General features: G+C 47.4%; 1 protein-coding gene across 1 annotated transcript in view; it reads left to right on the top strand.

Annotated features, from left to right (window-relative positions):
* The window catches only part of gbe1b (glucan (1,4-alpha-), branching enzyme 1b), a 318,001-nt gene that overhangs the window by 152,625 nt on the left and 144,144 nt on the right, over window positions 1-21,232 (top strand). Inside the window, exon 10 of the mRNA XM_045704110.1 lies at window positions 17,543-17,641. Within this exon, the coding sequence (XP_045560066.1) occupies window positions 17,543-17,641 (99 nt within the window). The remainder of the gene's footprint in view (window positions 1-17,542; window positions 17,642-21,232) is intronic.

Below are 21,232 nucleotides of genomic sequence, written 5' to 3'. Positions count from 1 at the left end.
GAGGAGTCCTGACTCTACATCCTAAACACACTGGAGGAGTCCTGACTCTACATCCTAAACACACTGGAGGAGTCCTGACTCTACATCCTAAACACACTGGAGGAGTCCTGACTCTACATCCTAAACACACTGGAGGAGTCCTGACTCTACATCCTAAACACACTGGAGGAGTCCTGACTCTACATCCTAAACACACTGGAGGAGTCCTGACTCTACATCCTAAACACACTGGAGGAGTCCTGACTCTACATCCTAAACACACTGGAGGAGTCCTGACTCTACATCCTAAACACACCTGGAGGAGTCCTGACTCTACATCCTAAACACACTGGAGGAGTCCTGACTCTACATCCTAAACACACTGGAGGAGTCCTGACTCTACATCCTAAACACACTGGAGGAGTCCTGACTCTACATCCTAAACACACTGGAGGAGTCCTGACTCTACATCCTAAACACACTGGAGGAGTCCTGACTCTACATCCTAAACACACTGGAGGAGTCCTGACTCTACATCCTAAACACACTGGAGGAGTCCTGACTCTACATCCTAAACACACTGGAGGAGTCCTGACTCTACATCCTAAACACACTGGAGGAGTCCTGACTCTACATCCTAAACACACACTGGAGGAGTCCTGACTCTACATCCTAAACACACACTGGAGGAGTCCTGACTCTACATCCTAAACACACTGGAGGAGTCCTGACTCTACATCCTAAACACACACTGGAGGAGTCCTGACTCTACATCCTAAACCACACTGGAGGAGTCCTGACTCTACATCCTAAACACACTGGAGGAGTCCTGACTCTACATCCTAAACACACTGGAGGAGTCCTGACTCTACATCCTAAACACACTGGAGGAGTCCTGACTCTACATCCTAAACACACTGGAGGAGTCCTGACTCTACATCCTAAACACACTGGAGGAGTCCTGACTCTACATCCTAAACACACTGGAGGAGTCCTGACTCTACATCCTAAACACACTGGAGGAGTCCTGACTCTACATCCTAAACACACTGGAGGAGTCCTGACTCTACATCCTAAACACACTGGAGGAGTCCTGACTCTACATCCTAAACACACTGGAGGAGTCCTGACTCTACATCCTAAACACACTGGAGGAGTCCTGACTCTACATCCTAAACACACTGGAGGAGTCCTGACTCTACATCCTAAACACACTGGAGGAGTCCTGACTCTACATCCTAAACACACTGGAGGAGTCCTGACTCTACATCCTAAACACACTGGAGGAGTCCTGACTCTACATCCTAAACACACTGGAGGAGTCCTGACTCTACATCCTAAACACACTGGAGGAGTCCTGACTCTACATCCTAAACACACTGGAGGAGTCCTGACTCTACATCCTAAACACACTGGAGGAGTCCTGACTCTACATCCTAAACACACTGGAGGAGTCCTGACTCTACATCCTAAACACACTGGAGGAGTCCTGACTCTACATCCTAAACACACTGGAGGAGTCCTGACTCTACATCCTAAACACACTGGAGGAGTCCTGACTCTACATCCTAAACACACTGGAGGAGTCCTGACTCTACATCCTAAACACACTGGAGGAGTCCTGACTCTACATCCTAAACACACTGGAGGAGTCCTGACTCTACATCCTAAACACACTGGAGGAGTCCTGACTCTACATCCTAAACACACTGGAGGAGTCCTGACTCTACATCCTAAACACACTGGAGGAGTCCTGACTCTACATCCTAAACACACTGGAGGAGTCCTGACTCTACATCCTAAACACACTGGAGGAGTCCTGACTCTACATCCTAAACACACTGGAGGAGTCCTGACTCTACATCCTAAACACACTGGAGGAGTCCTGACTCTACATCCTAAACACACTGGAGGAGTCCTGACTCTACATCCTAAACACACTGGAGGAGTCCTGACTCTACATCCTAAACACACTGGAGGAGTCCTGACTCTACATCCTAAACACACTGGAGGAGTCCTGACTCTACATCCTAAACACACTGGAGGAGTCCTGACTCTACATCCTAAACACACTGGAGGAGTCCTGACTCTACATCCTAAACACACTGGAGGAGTCCTGACTCTACATCCTAAACACACTGGAGGAGTCCTGACTCTACATCCTAAACACACTGGAGGAGTCCTGACTCTACATCCTAAACACACTGGAGGAGTCCTGACTCTACATCCTAAACACACTGGAGGAGTCCTGACTCTACATCCTAAACACACTGGAGGAGTCCTGACTCTACATCCTAAACACACTGGAGGAGTCCTGACTCTACATCCTAAACACACTGGAGGAGTCCTGACTCTACATCCTAAACACACTGGAGGAGTCCTGACTCTACATCCTAAACACACTGGAGGAGTCCTGACTCTACATCCTAAACACACTGGAGGAGTCCTGACTCTACATCCTAAACACACTGGAGGAGTCCTGACTCTACATCCTAAACACACTGGAGGAGTCCTGACTCTACATCCTAAACACACACTGGAGGAGTCCTGACTCTACATCCTAAACACACTGGAGGAGTCCTGACTCTACATCCTAAACACACTGGAGGAGTCCTGACTCTACATCCTAAACACACTGGAGGAGTCCTGACTCTACATCCTAAACACACTGGAGGAGTCCTGACTCTACATCCTAAACACACTGGAGGAGTCCTGACTCTACATCCTAAACACACTGGAGGAGTCCTGACTCTACATCCTAAACACACACTGGAGGAGTCCTGACTCTACATCCTAAACACACTGGAGGAGTCCTGACTCTACATCCTAAACACACTGGAGGAGTCCTGACTCTACATCCTAAACACACTGGAGGAGTCCTGACTCTACATCCTAAACACACTGGAGGAGTCCTGACTCTACATCCTAAACACACTGGAGGAGTCCTGACTCTACATCCTAAACACACTGGAGGAGTCCTGACTCTACATCCTAAACACACTGGAGGAGTCCTGACTCTACATCCTAAACACACACTGGAGGAGTCCTGACTCTACATCCTAAACACACTGGAGGAGTCCTGACTCTACATCCTAAACACACTGGAGGAGTCCTGACTCTACATCCTAAACACACTGGAGGAGTCCTGACTCTACATCCTAAACACACTGGAGGAGTCCTGACTCTACATCCTAAACACACTGGAGGAGTCCTGACTCTACATCCTAAACACACTGGAGGAGTCCTGACTCTACATCCTAAACACACTGGAGGAGTCCTGACTCTACATCCTAAACACACTGGAGGAGTCCTGACTCTACATCCTAAACACACTGGAGGAGTCCTGACTCTACATCCTAAACACACTGGAGGAGTCCTGACTCTACATCCTAAACACACACTGGAGGAGTCCTGACTCTACATCCTAAACACACTGGAGGAGTCCTGACTCTACATCCTAAACACACTGGAGGAGTCCTGACTCTACATCCTAAACACACTGGAGGAGTCCTGACTCTACATCCTAAACACACTGGAGGAGTCCTGACTCTACATCCTAAACACACTGGAGGAGTCCTGACTCTACATCCTAAACACACTGGAGGAGTCCTGACTCTACATCCTAAACACACTGGAGGAGTCCTGACTCTACATCCTAAACACACTGGAGGAGTCCTGACTCTACATCCTAAACACACTGGAGGAGTCCTGACTCTACATCCTAAACACACTGGAGGAGTCCTGACTCTACATCCTAAACACACTGGAGGAGTCCTGACTCTACATCCTAAACACACTGGAGGAGTCCTGACTCTACATCCTAAACACACTGGAGGAGTCCTGACTCTACATCCTAAACACACTGGAGGAGTCCTGACTCTACATCCTAAACACACTGGAGGAGTCCTGACTCTACATCCTAAACACACTGGAGGAGTCCTGACTCTACATCCTAAACACACTGGAGGAGTCCTGACTCTACATCCTAAACACACTGGAGGAGTCCTGACTCTACATCCTAAACACACTGGAGGAGTCCTGACTCTACATCCTAAACACACTGGAGGAGTCCTGACTCTACATCCTAAACACACTGGAGGAGTCCTGACTCTACATCCTAAACACACTGGAGGAGTCCTGACTCTACATCCTAAACACACTGGAGGAGTCCTGACTCTACATCCTAAACACACCTGGAGGAGTCCTGACTCTACATCCTAAACACACTGGAGGAGTCCTGACTCTACATCCTAAACACACTGGAGGAGTCCTGACTCTACATCCTAAACACACTGGAGGAGTCCTGACTCTACATCCTAAACACACACTGGAGGAGTCCTGACTCTACATCCTAAACACACTGGAGGAGTCCTGACTCTACATCCTAAACACACTGGAGGAGTCCTGACTCTACATCCTAAACACACTGGAGGAGTCCTGACTCTACATCCTAAACACACTGGAGGAGTCCTGACTCTACATCCTAAACACACTGGAGGAGTCCTGACTCTACATCCTAAACACACTGGAGGAGTCCTGACTCTACATCCTAAACACACTGGAGGAGTCCTGACTCTACATCCTAAACACACACTGGAGGAGTCCTGACTCTACATCCTAAACACACTGGAGGAGTCCTGACTCTACATCCTAAACACACTGGAGGAGTCCTGACTCTACATCCTAAACACACTGGAGGAGTCCTGACTCTACATCCTAAACACACTGGAGGAGTCCTGACTCTACATCCTAAACACACTGGAGGAGTCCTGACTCTACATCCTAAACACACTGGAGGAGTCCTGACTCTACATCCTAAACACACTGGAGGAGTCCTGACTCTACATCCTAAACACACTGGAGGAGTCCTGACTCTACATCCTAAACACACTGGAGGAGTCCTGACTCTACATCCTAAACACACTGGAGGAGTCCTGACTCTACATCCTAAACACACTGGAGGAGTCCTGACTCTACATCCTAAACACACTGGAGGAGTCCTGACTCTACATCCTAAACACACTGGAGGAGTCCTGACTCTACATCCTAAACACACTGGAGGAGTCCTGACTCTACATCCTAAACACACTGGAGGAGTCCTGACTCTACATCCTAAACACACTGGAGGAGTCCTGACTCTACATCCTAAACACACTGGAGGAGTCCTGACTCTACATCCTAAACACACTGGAGGAGTCCTGACTCTACATCCTAAACACACTGGAGGAGTCCTGACTCTACATCCTAAACACACTGGAGGAGTCCTGACTCTACATCCTAAACACACTGGAGGAGTCCTGACTCTACATCCTAAACACACTGGAGGAGTCCTGACTCTACATCCTAAACACACTGGAGGAGTCCTGACTCTACATCCTAAACACACTGGAGGAGTCCTGACTCTACATCCTAAACACACTGGAGGAGTCCTGACTCTACATCCTAAACACACTGGAGGAGTCCTGACTCTACATCCTAAACACACTGGAGGAGTCCTGACTCTACATCCTAAACACACTGGAGGAGTCCTGACTCTACATCCTAAACACACTGGAGGAGTCCTGACTCTACATCCTAAACACACTGGAGGAGTCCTGACTCTACATCCTAAACACACTGGAGGAGTCCTGACTCTACATCCTAAACACACTGGAGGAGTCCTGACTCTACATCCTAAACACACTGGAGGAGTCCTGACTCTACATCCTAAACACACTGGAGGAGTCCTGACTCTACATCCTAAACACACTGGAGGAGTCCTGACTCTACATCCTAAACACACTGGAGGAGTCCTGACTCTACATCCTAAACACACTGGAGGAGTCCTGACTCTACATCCTAAACACACTGGAGGAGTCCTGACTCTACATCCTAAACACACTGGAGGAGTCCTGACTCTACATCCTAAACACACTGGAGGAGTCCTGACTCTACATCCTAAACACACTGGAGGAGTCCTGACTCTACATCCTAAACACACTGGAGGAGTCCTGACTCTACATCCTAAACACACTGGAGGAGTCCTGACTCTACATCCTAAACACACTGGAGGAGTCCTGACTCTACATCCTAAACACACTGGAGGAGTCCTGACTCTACATCCTAAACACACTGGAGGAGTCCTGACTCTACATCCTAAACACACTGGAGGAGTCCTGACTCTACATCCTAAACACACTGGAGGAGTCCTGACTCTACATCCTAAACACACTGGAGGAGTCCTGACTCTACATCCTAAACACACTGGAGGAGTCCTGACTCTACATCCTAAACACACTGGAGGAGTCCTGACTCTACATCCTAAACACACTGGAGGAGTCCTGACTCTACATCCTAAACACACTGGAGGAGTCCTGACTCTACATCCTAAACACACACTGGAGGAGTCCTGACTCTACATCCTAAACACACTGGAGGAGTCCTGACTCTACATCCTAAACACACTGGAGGAGTCCTGACTCTACATCCTAAACACACTGGAGGAGTCCTGACTCTACATCCTAAACACACTGGAGGAGTCCTGACTCTACATCCTAAACACACTGGAGGAGTCCTGACTCTACATCCTAAACACACTGGAGGAGTCCTGACTCTACATCCTAAACACACTGGAGGAGTCCTGACTCTACATCCTAAACACACTGGAGGAGTCCTGACTCTACATCCTAAACACACTGGAGGAGTCCTGACTCTACATCCTAAACACACTGGAGGAGTCCTGACTCTACATCCTAAACACACTGGAGGAGTCCTGACTCTACATCCTAAACACACTGGAGGAGTCCTGACTCTACATCCTAAACACACTGGAGGAGTCCTGACTCTACATCCTAAACACACTGGAGGAGTCCTGACTCTACATCCTAAACACACTGGAGGAGTCCTGACTCTACATCCTAAACACACTGGAGGAGTCCTGACTCTACATCCTAAACACACTGGAGGAGTCCTGACTCTACATCCTAAACACACTGGAGGAGTCCTGACTCTACATCCTAAACACACTGGAGGAGTCCTGACTCTACATCCTAAACACACTGGAGGAGTCCTGACTCTACATCCTAAACACACTGGAGGAGTCCTGACTCTACATCCTAAACACACTGGAGGAGTCCTGACTCTACATCCTAAACACACTGGAGGAGTCCTGACTCTACATCCTAAACACACTGGAGGAGTCCTGACTCTACATCCTAAACACACTGGAGGAGTCCTGACTCTACATCCTAAACACACTGGAGGAGTCCTGACTCTACATCCTAAACACACTGGAGGAGTCCTGACTCTACATCCTAAACACACTGGAGGAGTCCTGACTCTACATCCTAAACACACTGGAGGAGTCCTGACTCTACATCCTAAACACACTGGAGGAGTCCTGACTCTACATCCTAAACACACTGGAGGAGTCCTGACTCTACATCCTAAACACACTGGAGGAGTCCTGACTCTACATCCTAAACACACTGGAGGAGTCCTGACTCTACATCCTAAACACACTGGAGGAGTCCTGACTCTACATCCTAAACACACTGGAGGAGTCCTGACTCTACATCCTAAACACACTGGAGGAGTCCTGACTCTACATCCTAAACACACTGGAGGAGTCCTGACTCTACATCCTAAACACACTGGAGGAGTCCTGACTCTACATCCTAAACACACTGGAGGAGTCCTGACTCTACATCCTAAACACACTGGAGGAGTCCTGACTCTACATCCTAAACACACTGGAGGAGTCCTGACTCTACATCCTAAACACACTGGAGGAGTCCTGACTCTACATCCTAAACACACTGGAGGAGTCCTGACTCTACATCCTAAACACACTGGAGGAGTCCTGACTCTACATCCTAAACACACTGGAGGAGTCCTGACTCTACATCCTAAACACACTGGAGGAGTCCTGACTCTACATCCTAAACACACTGGAGGAGTCCTGACTCTACATCCTAAACACACTGGAGGAGTCCTGACTCTACATCCTAAACACACTGGAGGAGTCCTGACTCTACATCCTAAACACACTGGAGGAGTCCTGACTCTACATCCTAAACACACTGGAGGAGTCCTGACTCTACATCCTAAACACACTGGAGGAGTCCTGACTCTACATCCTAAACACACTGGAGGAGTCCTGACTCTACATCCTAAACACACTGGAGGAGTCCTGACTCTACATCCTAAACACACTGGAGGAGTCCTGACTCTACATCCTAAACACACTGGAGGAGTCCTGACTCTACATCCTAAACACACTGGAGGAGTCCTGACTCTACATCCTAAACACACTGGAGGAGTCCTGACTCTACATCCTAAACACACTGGAGGAGTCCTGACTCTACATCCTAAACACACTGGAGGAGTCCTGACTCTACATCCTAAACACACTGGAGGAGTCCTGACTCTACATCCTAAACACACTGGAGGAGTCCTGACTCTACATCCTAAACACACTGGAGGAGTCCTGACTCTACATCCTAAACACACTGGAGGAGTCCTGACTCTACATCCTAAACACACTGGAGGAGTCCTGACTCTACATCCTAAACACACTGGAGGAGTCCTGACTCTACATCCTAAACACACTGGAGGAGTCCTGACTCTACATCCTAAACACACTGGAGGAGTCCTGACTCTACATCCTAAACACACTGGAGGAGTCCTGACTCTACATCCTAAACACACTGGAGGAGTCCTGACTCTACATCCTAAACACACTGGAGGAGTCCTGACTCTACATCCTAAACACACTGGAGGAGTCCTGACTCTACATCCTAAACACACTGGAGGAGTCCTGACTCTACATCCTAAACACACTGGAGGAGTCCTGACTCTACATCCTAAACACACTGGAGGAGTCCTGACTCTACATCCTAAACACACTGGAGGAGTCCTGACTCTACATCCTAAACACACTGGAGGAGTCCTGACTCTACATCCTAAACACACTGGAGGAGTCCTGACTCTACATCCTAAACACACTGGAGGAGTCCTGACTCTACATCCTAAACACACTGGAGGAGTCCTGACTCTACATCCTAAACACACTGGAGGAGTCCTGACTCTACATCCTAAACACACTGGAGGAGTCCTGACTCTACATCCTAAACACACTGGAGGAGTCCTGACTCTACATCCTAAACACACTGGAGGAGTCCTGACTCTACATCCTAAACACACTGGAGGAGTCCTGACTCTACATCCTAAACACACTGGAGGAGTCCTGACTCTACATCCTAAACACACTGGAGGAGTCCTGACTCTACATCCTAAACACACTGGAGGAGTCCTGACTCTACATCCTAAACACACTGGAGGAGTCCTGACTCTACATCCTAAACACACTGGAGGAGTCCTGACTCTACATCCTAAACACACTGGAGGAGTCCTGACTCTACATCCTAAACACACTGGAGGAGTCCTGACTCTACATCCTAAACACACTGGAGGAGTCCTGACTCTACATCCTAAACACACTGGAGGAGTCCTGACTCTACATCCTAAACACACTGGAGGAGTCCTGACTCTACATCCTAAACACACTGGAGGAGTCCTGACTCTACATCCTAAACACACTGGAGGAGTCCTGACTCTACATCCTAAACACACTGGAGGAGTCCTGACTCTACATCCTAAACACACTGGAGGAGTCCTGACTCTACATCCTAAACACACTGGAGGAGTCCTGACTCTACATCCTAAACACACTGGAGGAGTCCTGACTCTACATCCTAAACACACTGGAGGAGTCCTGACTCTACATCCTAAACACACTGGAGGAGTCCTGACTCTACATCCTAAACACACTGGAGGAGTCCTGACTCTACATCCTAAACACACTGGAGGAGTCCTGACTCTACATCCTAAACACACTGGAGGAGTCCTGACTCTACATCCTAAACACACTGGAGGAGTCCTGACTCTACATCCTAAACACACTGGAGGAGTCCTGACTCTACATCCTAAACACACTGGAGGAGTCCTGACTCTACATCCTAAACACACTGGAGGAGTCCTGACTCTACATCCTAAACACACTGGAGGAGTCCTGACTCTACATCCTAAACACACTGGAGGAGTCCTGACTCTACATCCTAAACACACTGGAGGAGTCCTGACTCTACATCCTAAACACACTGGAGGAGTCCTGACTCTACATCCTAAACACACTGGAGGAGTCCTGACTCTACATCCTAAACACACTGGAGGAGTCCTGACTCTACATCCTAAACACACTGGAGGAGTCCTGACTCTACATCCTAAACACACTGGAGGAGTCCTGACTCTACATCCTAAACACACTGGAGGAGTCCTGACTCTACATCCTAAACACACTGGAGGAGTCCTGACTCTACATCCTAAACACACTGGAGGAGTCCTGACTCTACATCCTAAACACACTGGAGGAGTCCTGACTCTACATCCTAAACACACTGGAGGAGTCCTGACTCTACATCCTAAACACACTGGAGGAGTCCTGACTCTACATCCTAAACACACTGGAGGAGTCCTGACTCTACATCCTAAACACACTGGAGGAGTCCTGACTCTACATCCTAAACACACTGGAGGAGTCCTGACTCTACATCCTAAACACACTGGAGGAGTCCTGACTCTACATCCTAAACACACTGGAGGAGTCCTGACTCTACATCCTAAACACACTGGAGGAGTCCTGACTCTACATCCTAAACACACTGGAGGAGTCCTGACTCTACATCCTAAACACACTGGAGGAGTCCTGACTCTACATCCTAAACACACTGGAGGAGTCCTGACTCTACATCCTAAACACACTGGAGGAGTCCTGACTCTACATCCTAAACACACTGGAGGAGTCCTGACTCTACATCCTAAACACACTGGAGGAGTCCTGACTCTACATCCTAAACACACTGGAGGAGTCCTGACTCTACATCCTAAACACACTGGAGGAGTCCTGACTCTACATCCTAAACACACTGGAGGAGTCCTGACTCTACATCCTAAACACACTGGAGGAGTCCTGACTCTACATCCTAAACACACTGGAGGAGTCCTGACTCTACATCCTAAACACACTGGAGGAGTCCTGACTCTACATCCTAAACACACTGGAGGAGTCCTGACTCTACATCCTAAACACACTGGAGGAGTCCTGACTCTACATCCTAAACACACTGGAGGAGTCCTGACTCTACATCCTAAACACACTGGAGGAGTCCTGACTCTACATCCTAAACACACTGGAGGAGTCCTGACTCTACATCCTAAACACACTGGAGGAGTCCTGACTCTACATCCTAAACACACTGGAGGAGTCCTGACTCTACATCCTAAACACACTGGAGGAGTCCTGACTCTACATCCTAAACACACTGGAGGAGTCCTGACTCTACATCCTAAACACACTGGAGGAGTCCTGACTCTACATCCTAAACACACTGGAGGAGTCCTGACTCTACATCCTAAACACACTGGAGGAGTCCTGACTCTACATCCTAAACACACTGGAGGAGTCCTGACTCTACATCCTAAACACACTGGAGGAGTCCTGACTCTACATCCTAAACACACTGGAGGAGTCCTGACTCTACATCCTAAACACACTGGAGGAGTCCTGACTCTACATCCTAAACACACTGGAGGAGTCCTGACTCTACATCCTAAACACACTGGAGGAGTCCTGACTCTACATCCTAAACACACTGGAGGAGTCCTGACTCTACATCCTAAACACACTGGAGGAGTCCTGACTCTACATCCTAAACACACTGGAGGAGTCCTGACTCTACATCCTAAACACACTGGAGGAGTCCTGACTCTACATCCTAAACACACTGGAGGAGTCCTGACTCTACATCCTAAACACACTGGAGGAGTCCTGACTCTACATCCTAAACACACTGGAGGAGTCCTGACTCTACATCCTAAACACACTGGAGGAGTCCTGACTCTACATCCTAAACACACTGGAGGAGTCCTGACTCTACATCCTAAACACACTGGAGGAGTCCTGACTCTACATCCTAAACACACTGGAGGAGTCCTGACTCTACATCCTAAACACACTGGAGGAGTCCTGACTCTACATCCTAAACACACTGGAGGAGTCCTGACTCTACATCCTAAACACACTGGAGGAGTCCTGACTCTACATCCTAAACACACTGGAGGAGTCCTGACTCTACATCCTAAACACACTGGAGGAGTCCTGACTCTACATCCTAAACACACTGGAGGAGTCCTGACTCTACATCCTAAACACACTGGAGGAGTCCTGACTCTACATCCTAAACACACTGGAGGAGTCCTGACTCTACATCCTAAACACACTGGAGGAGTCCTGACTCTACATCCTAAACACACTGGAGGAGTCCTGACTCTACATCCTAAACACACTGGAGGAGTCCTGACTCTACATCCTAAACACACTGGAGGAGTCCTGACTCTACATCCTAAACACACTGGAGGAGTCCTGACTCTACATCCTAAACACACTGGAGGAGTCCTGACTCTACATCCTAAACACACTGGAGGAGTCCTGACTCTACATCCTAAACACACTGGAGGAGTCCTGACTCTACATCCTAAACACACTGGAGGAGTCCTGACTCTACATCCTAAACACACTGGAGGAGTCCTGACTCTACATCCTAAACACACTGGAGGAGTCCTGACTCTACATCCTAAACACACTGGAGGAGTCCTGACTCTACATCCTAAACACACTGGAGGAGTCCTGACTCTACATCCTAAACACACTGGAGGAGTCCTGACTCTACATCCTAAACACACTGGAGGAGTCCTGACTCTACATCCTAAACACACTGGAGGAGTCCTGACTCTACATCCTAAACACACTGGAGGAGTCCTGACTCTACATCCTAAACACACTGGAGGAGTCCTGACTCTACATCCTAAACACACTGGAGGAGTCCTGACTCTACATCCTAAACACACTGGAGGAGTCCTGACTCTACATCCTAAACACACTGGAGGAGTCCTGACTCTACATCCTAAACACACTGGAGGAGTCCTGACTCTACATCCTAAACACACTGGAGGAGTCCTGACTCTACATCCTAAACACACTGGAGGAGTCCTGACTCTACATCCTAAACACACTGGAGGAGTCCTGACTCTACATCCTAAACACACTGGAGGAGTCCTGACTCTACATCCTAAACACACTGGAGGAGTCCTGACTCTACATCCTAAACACACTGGAGGAGTCCTGACTCTACATCCTAAACACACTGGAGGAGTCCTGACTCTACATCCTAAACACACTGGAGGAGTCCTGCCTCTACATCCTAAACACACTGGAGGAGTCCTGACTCTACATCCTAAACACACTGGAGGAGTCCTGACTCTACATCCTAAACACACTGGAGGAGTCCTGACTCTACATCCTAAACACACTGGAGGAGTCCTGACTCTACATCCTAAACACACTGGAGGAGTCCTGACTCTACATCCTAAACACACTGGAGGAGTCCTGACTCTACATCCTAAACACACACTGGAGGAGTCCTGACTCTACATCCTAAACACACTGGAGGAGTCCTGACTCTACATCCTAAACACACTGGAGGAGTCCTGACTCTACATCCTAAACACACACTGGAGGAGTCCTGACTCTACATCCTAAACACACACTGGAGGAGTCCTGACTCTACATCCTAAACACACTGGAGGAGTCCTGACTCTACATCCTAAACACACTGGAGGAGTCCTGACTCTACATCCTAAACACACTGGAGGAGTCCTGACTCTACATCCTAAACACACTGGAGGAGTCCTGACTCTACATCCTAAACACACTGGAGGAGTCCTGACTCTACATCCTAAACACACTGGAGGAGTCCTGACTCTACATCCTAAACACACTGGAGGAGTCCTGACTCTACATCCTAAACACACTGGAGGAGTCCTGACTCTACATCCTAAACACACTGGAGGAGTCCTGACTCTACATCCTAAACACACTGGAGGAGTCCTGACTCTACATCCTAAACACACTGGAGGAGTCCTGACTCTACATCCTAAACACACTGGAGGAGTCCTGACTCTACATCCTAAACACACTGGAGGAGTCCTGACTCTACATCCTAAACACACTGGAGGAGTCCTGACTCTACATCCTAAACACACTGGAGGAGTCCTGACTCTACATCCTAAACACACACTGGAGGAGTCCTGACTACATCCTAAACACACTGGAGGAGTCCTGACTCTACATCCTAAACACACTGGAGGAGTCCTGACTCTACATCCTAAACACACTGGAGGAGTCCTGACTCTACATCCTAAACACACTGGAGGAGTCCTGACTCTACATCCTAAACACACTGGAGGAGTCCTGACTCTACATCCTAAACACACTGGAGGAGTCCTGACTCTACATCCTAAACACACTGGAGGAGTCCTGACTGGGTTTTTCTAGGAATAGTATAAGTGTTTTTGAAGTTTTATTAGTCTTATATACCGCATACGCGTAGTATAAATCATCTAACAACCTTCCTTCTCCACAATGCAACAACAATAAGAACTAGTAAAACATTTGAATTTAATAGGAACATAAAGTAAATGTCTCAGTAGAATAGAATAAACATTTTATCATCAGTATAATACAGGAAGGCACAATTTATAGTCCAATATTTACACATGTATCAGGGAAAGGGGGGATTGAGTGGCAAGTGTTTTAATTGAGCAGTATAATAATATATAAATAATATAATATTGTAATTAGAGTCTGGTAGCAGCAGTTGTGTGTGTGTGTGGCGTGTGTGTGTGTGTGTGTGTGTGTGTGTGTGTGTGTGTGTGTGTGTGTGTGTGTGTGTGTTTTCTAAGGGAGAATCAGAACAGGTGGTCAGTCCAGTTCAGGTGTTCAGCAGTCTGATATTTTATACATTTACATTTTAGTCATTTAGCAGACGCTCTTATCCAGGCTTGTTCATAGAAACTGTCTCTGAGCCTGTTGGTATCAGCCATCATGCTCCGATACCGGCTGCCCGACTGTAAGGGAGAAAACAGCTTGTGGATGGTCCTTGATGATGCTGCAGGCCTTAATCAGGCACCGTTTCAAGTAGACATCCTGGATGTCTTCACCACCTGTCGGTGGACCTTTCGGTCGTGGACATTATCAATACCCGTACCAGGCCATGTTGCAACCGGTCAGGAAGCTCTCGATGGTGCAGAGGTAGTATTTGGAGAGTATGTGTTACTCATGGAGTAGTCTCAGTGTGTGTTGGAGTGGTATCAGTATGGGTTGGAGTGGCCTCAGTATGGGTTGGAGTAGTATCAGTATATGTTGGAGTAGTCTCAGTATGTGTTGGAGTCGTCTCAGTATGTGTTGGAGTAGTATCAGTATGTGTTGGAGTAGTATCAGTATGTGTTGGAGTAGTATCAGTATGTGTTGGAGTAGTCTCAGTATGTGTTGGAGTAGTATCAGTATGTGTTGGAGTAGTATCAGTATGTGTTGGAGTAGTATCAGTATGTGTTGGAGTAGTATCAGTATGTGTTGGAGTAGTATCAGTATGTGTTGGAGTTGTATCAGTATTTTGGAGTAGTATCAGTAAATGTGTTGGAGTAGTATCAGTAAATGTGTTGGAGTAGTATCAGTAAATGTGTTGGAGTGGTGTCAGTAGATGTGTTGGAGTGGTGTCAGTAAATGTGTTGGAGTGGTGTCAGTAAATGTGTTGGAGTAGTCTCAGTAAATGTGTTGGAGTAGTCTCAGTAAATGTGTTGGAGTAGTCTCAGTAAATGTGTTGGAGTAGTATCAGTATGTGTTGGAGTAGTATCAGTATGTGTTGGAGTGGTGTCAGTAAATGTGTTGGAGTGGTGTCAGTATGTGTTGGAGTTGTATCAGTAAATGTGTTGGAGTAGTCTCAGTATGTGTTGCTCATGGAGTAGTATCAGTAGTGATGTAATCTGTGTCATAGTGCAGCTTGTGCTGATTCAAATACAGGACATTGTGCTCATCAATGTTTCCCAATGTTGACACACACGCTAGAGTCCTGCATCAGGTCAGATACCTACTGTCCCCACAGTCAGCCAACAAAAGATCAATGTTTCCCAATGTGGACACACAACGCTAGAGTCCTGCATCAGGTCAGATACCTACTGTCCCCACAGTCAGCCAACAAAAGATCAATGTTTCCCAATGTGGACACAACGCTAGAGTCCTGCATCAGGTCAGATACCGACTGTCCCCACAGTCAGCCAACAAAAGATCAATGTTTCCCAATGTGGACACAACGCTAGAGTCCTGCATCAGGTCAGATACCTACTGTCCCCACAGTCAGCCAACAAAAGATCAATGTTTCCCAATGTGGACACACAACGCTAGAGTCCTGCATCAGGTCAGATACCTACTGTCCCCACAGTCAGCCAACAAAAGATCAATGTTTCCCAATGTGGACACACAACGCTAGAGTCCTGCATCAGGTCAGATACCTACTGTCCCCACAGTCAGCCAACAAAAGATCAATGTTTCCCAATGTGGACACAACGCTAGAGTCCTGCATCAGGTCAGATACCTACTGTCCCCACAGTCAGCCAACAAAAGATCAATGTTTCCCAATGTGGACACACAACGCTAGAGTCCTGCATCAGGTCAGATACCTACTGTCCCCACACTCAGCCAACAAAAGATCAATGTTTCCCAATGTGGACACAACGCTAGAGTCCTGCATCAGGTCAGATACCTACGGTCCCCACAGTCGGCCAACAAAAGATCAATGTTTCCCAATGTGGACACACAACGCTAGAGTCCTGCATCAGGTCAGATACCTACGGTCCCCACAGTCAGCCAACAAAAGATCAATGTTTCCCAATGTGGACACAACGCTAGAGTCCTGCATCAGGTCAGATACCTACTGTCCCCACAGTCAGCCAACAAAAGATCAATGTTTCCCAATGTGGACACACAACGCTAGAGTCCTGCATCAGGTCAGATACCTACGGTCCCCACAGTCGGCCAACAAAAGATCAATGTTTCCCAATGTGGACACAACGCTAGAGTCCTGCATCAGGTCAGATACCTACGGTCCCCACAGTCGGCCAACAAAAGTATCAGCTGGCGGGAGAAATGAAAACATTCTTTCAACCCGCGGGTCGGCTCGCGGATCAGAATTGAGTTATTTCTGGTCGTAAACATTTTAAATCAAGATAATAAAAAAAATACAATCCCAGGAACTGTGTTGAATTATGTTGCAGATTCCATACTGGCTAAGTGATGGGTGAGGTGGACGTAGCCTAGGCTACCAGCCACGCAACAACAACGAGAGAGTGGAGCAGGGAACTGTCCATTAGTAGGGTATTTGTGTGGTGCTGAAACATTGAGGAGAAAAATCTGTCCTGATATCGGATATCGGGTAGGGCACGGAATTGATGTGGTCGACGCGGGGCAGGTGCGGCTCCAAAACCATACCCGTGCAGGACCCAAGGGCGCACAGATACACACACACACACACACACACACACACACACACACACACACACACACACACACACACACACACACACACACACACACACACACACACTTAACTGTTTGTTGTTGTGTCTCCTATAGGATGTATCTGGGATGCCAGCTGTGTGCCGGGCCGTGGCAGAAGGAGGGTTGGGCTTCGACTACCGTCTGGCCATGGCTATTCCGGATAAATGGATCCAGGTGAGAATCTCTCTACTCCCCATCTGATCATGTATTACCATACCTTCCTATTTTCATACTTGACTGACTGGGTTTGAACCTAGTCTCCTGCGAACCACAAAACTGTCTTTAAACTGGGTTTAAACAATAGTCCAGCTCTGACACCACCCAGAGTTTTTCCGCTTGCAGTTGATAGTGGTGTGATTCACGGAAAGAAAAGCGTCCGACCGAGCAGTCAGATTGCCCCAAACTCTAATTCGCCTATAAGTGACGGTACTTTAGTCCCGCATATCAGTAATGTAAACCACCTTGACCATGCTGTGTTATAGCCTAGGCATTATCCTTGTGAACTCATATCTAATCACTTGAGCATCGTTTACCCTATGTGTTACATCTGCTACCTTTTCCTGGTTTGTAATGAACTAATTAGGGGTTCAAGCAGTAAAACCATATTATGTTTCTTCTGGTTCATCATTATTGTTATTATACCGGTTCTTCCTATGTGGAAAATGAACATGCAAATTCCCGTGAGATGGTAAGGCAGAGGAGGTTGCAACTTGACGTGATGCCAAAGGCCCATAGTCCACACCCTCTAATGCAATACCATGCCAATTGTTCACAAGGTATCGCTATAACAGGTTATTGGAATTGCAAACTTTGATGACCTTGTGCGTACTGTCGGTCCCTCTTCTCACAAGGAACAAATTTGCCTCAAGGACCCATATGGTCGGCCATGATGGAATATCCACCATTTTCGATTTTGTGAAAAACACTTCAATTACATCTCCTCCGGAACCACAGGGCCGATCTCGATGAACCTTGACATATGGAATCTATGGATGAAGGTCTCACCAACGCAATACTTTCCACACTATGCATGTTAAACAACATGACCAATAGACTGGCACATTAACGCATAGAAATCAGACCTAGATATTAGTACGACAGCGTTGATGGAAACAGGAAATACCGCTATCATTTGATAAATGTCGACAAAGAAGTTGTTAGTTCGACACGGTGAGATCTTTTTGAGTCGATGAAATTAATAATTTGCAAGAAATGTCAATGGAAATGCCTTTTAATGCGCAAATATTGATACAATAGCGATGATATGATATGTTGTACTACTACTATTATGACGTGTGAAAGCTTTACGAGTTTATAGGCAGATATACTATATATTCAAAAGTATGTGGACACCCCTTCAAATGAGTGGATTCGGCTATTTCAGCCACACCCGTTGCTGACAGGTGTATAAAATCGACCACACAGCCATGCAATCTCCATAGACAAACATTGGCAGTAGAGTGGCCTTACTGAAGAGCTCAGTGAATTTCAAATGTGTCATAGGATGCCACCTTTCCAACAAGTCAGTTTGTCACATTTTTGCCCTGCTAGAGCTGCCCCCGGTCAACTATAAGTGCTGTTAAGTGGAAACGTCTAGGAGCAACAACGGCTCAGCCGCTTAGTGGTAGGCCACACAAGCTCACAGAACAGGACCGCCAAGTGCTGAAGAGCGTAAAAACCACAAGAATTGCTCGTCGTGAGTTTCACAAAATGGGTTTCCATGGCCGAGCAGCTGCACACAAAGATCACCATGTGCAATGCCAAGCGTCGGCTGGAGTAAAATAAGTTCTGATGAGCTTCACGTTGATGGACAGTGATGAGCTTCACGGTGATGGACGGTGATGAGCTTCACGGTGATGGACGGTGATGAGCTTCACGGTGATGGACGGTGATGAGCTTCACGGTGATGGACGGTGATGAGCTTCACGTTGATGGACAGTGATGAGCTTCACGGTGATGGACGGTGATGAGCTTCACGGTGATGGACGGTGATGAGCTTCACGTTGATGGACAGTGATGAGCTTCACGGTGATGGACGGTGATGAGCTTCACGGTGATGGACGGTGATGAGCTTCACGTTGATGGACAGTGATGAGCTTCACGGTGATGGACGGTGATGAGCTTCACGGTGATGGACGGTGATGAGCTTCACGTTGATGGACAGTGATGAGCTTCACGGTGATGGACGGTGATGAGCTTCACGGTGATGGACGGTGATGAACTTCACGGTGATGGACGGTGATGAGCTTCATGATGATGAGCTTGGTATTATGGTATTATTTGAATGCTGTTGACATGATGATCGATGCTTGGCTGCCAATTATAAAATTTAAATTCAATTGATCTTATCTATATGCCATCATATAACCCACCCTGCCCACTTCATCAGTGAACTGTTGTCTTGAGAGCATGAGCCAAAAGCAGATTGGGCAAATTTGTGATTTATCACAAACAGTTTTTGTGACAAAACCATCCACAGAGTTGAAAATGCGATGGAAACCCATTTAACTTGTGTTTATTATTCGGTACAGGGGAATTTAACCACACAAGTGATTTCTATGTGCACTTTGTCATCACACAAAGTCTTTTATTCTATGTGCACTTTGTCATCACACAAAGTCTTTTATCTGCAACAAGTCTGTTTGATGGAAGCACACCTTTTGTGGGAAAGATTTTAGAATATTCACATGAAAATCTATTGCCAATTGGATGGAAACCTAGCTAAAGAGAGAGGAAAAAGACATCGAAAGATCAAATCAAAAAGAGAGCGTGGGAGAGAGAGAACGGGAGAGAGAGAGAACGGGGGAGAGAGAGAACGGGAGAGAGAGAGAACCGGGGAGAGAGAAGGGGAGAGAGAGTTAACCGGGGAGAGAGAACGGGGTAGAGAGAGCTGGAGAGAGAGAGCTGGAGAGAGAGAGCTGGAGAGAGAGAGCTGGAGAGAGAGAATGGGAGAGAGCGAGCGGGGGGGAGAGAGAACGGGGGAGAGAGAACGGGGGAGAGAGAACGGGAGAGAGAGAGAACCGGGGAGAGAGAAGGGGAGAGAGAGAGAACCGGGGAGAGAGAACGGGAGAGAGAGTTAACCGGGGAGAGAGAACGGGGTAGAGAGAGCTGGAGAGAGAGAGCTGGAGAGAGAGAGCTGGAGAGAGAGAGCTGGAGAGAGAGAATGGGAGAGAGCGAGCGGGGGGGAGAGAGAACGGGGGAGAGAGAACGGGGGAGAGAGAACGGGGAGAGAGAACGGCGACAGGGGACATGTCGGTATAGATGAAACACACTGCTATTTTTAGACGGCGTACAGTTGCTTTGCTTTTTTGAATTGCCTTGTTGTCAAGAGTTAAAACATACAGTATTGTTCGATAACAATGAAGATGTTTGATGCTTATGCACTCGTTAATTTTCCTCCAAACCCGATTCTAAGCCCAGTGTGGGTTACTGGTGTATGCATATTTATGACAGAATGCGCGTACTTACCAAATGTTACCCAACTGGAAGGTTGGCGTTTATTGTCATGAATCTCGCCCTGTAGATAGAACTGAGAGATATCTGTTTCGGTCAGCTGAGAAGGTCAGCTTAAAAGTCAAAAATTGTCTGTTGGGAAAAAATGTATGAAAACAAATGATGAGCTTTTGAATCTTAATTTTAAGGCTAGGCGTTAGGCTTAGCAGTGTGATTTAAGGTTAAGTTTAAAATCAGATTTCATGACTTTGTCGCTGTGACAGATAGTGACCACTCTGCAGAGCTGCCTCCAGCGCGAGGGACACGCCTGCC

The sequence above is a fragment of the Salmo salar genome, chromosome ssa20 (genome assembly GCF_905237065.1).
Source record: "Salmo salar chromosome ssa20, Ssal_v3.1, whole genome shotgun sequence".
NCBI lineage: Eukaryota > Metazoa > Chordata > Actinopteri > Salmoniformes > Salmonidae > Salmo > Salmo salar.
This window is presented reverse-complemented; position numbering and strand designations above follow the sequence as displayed.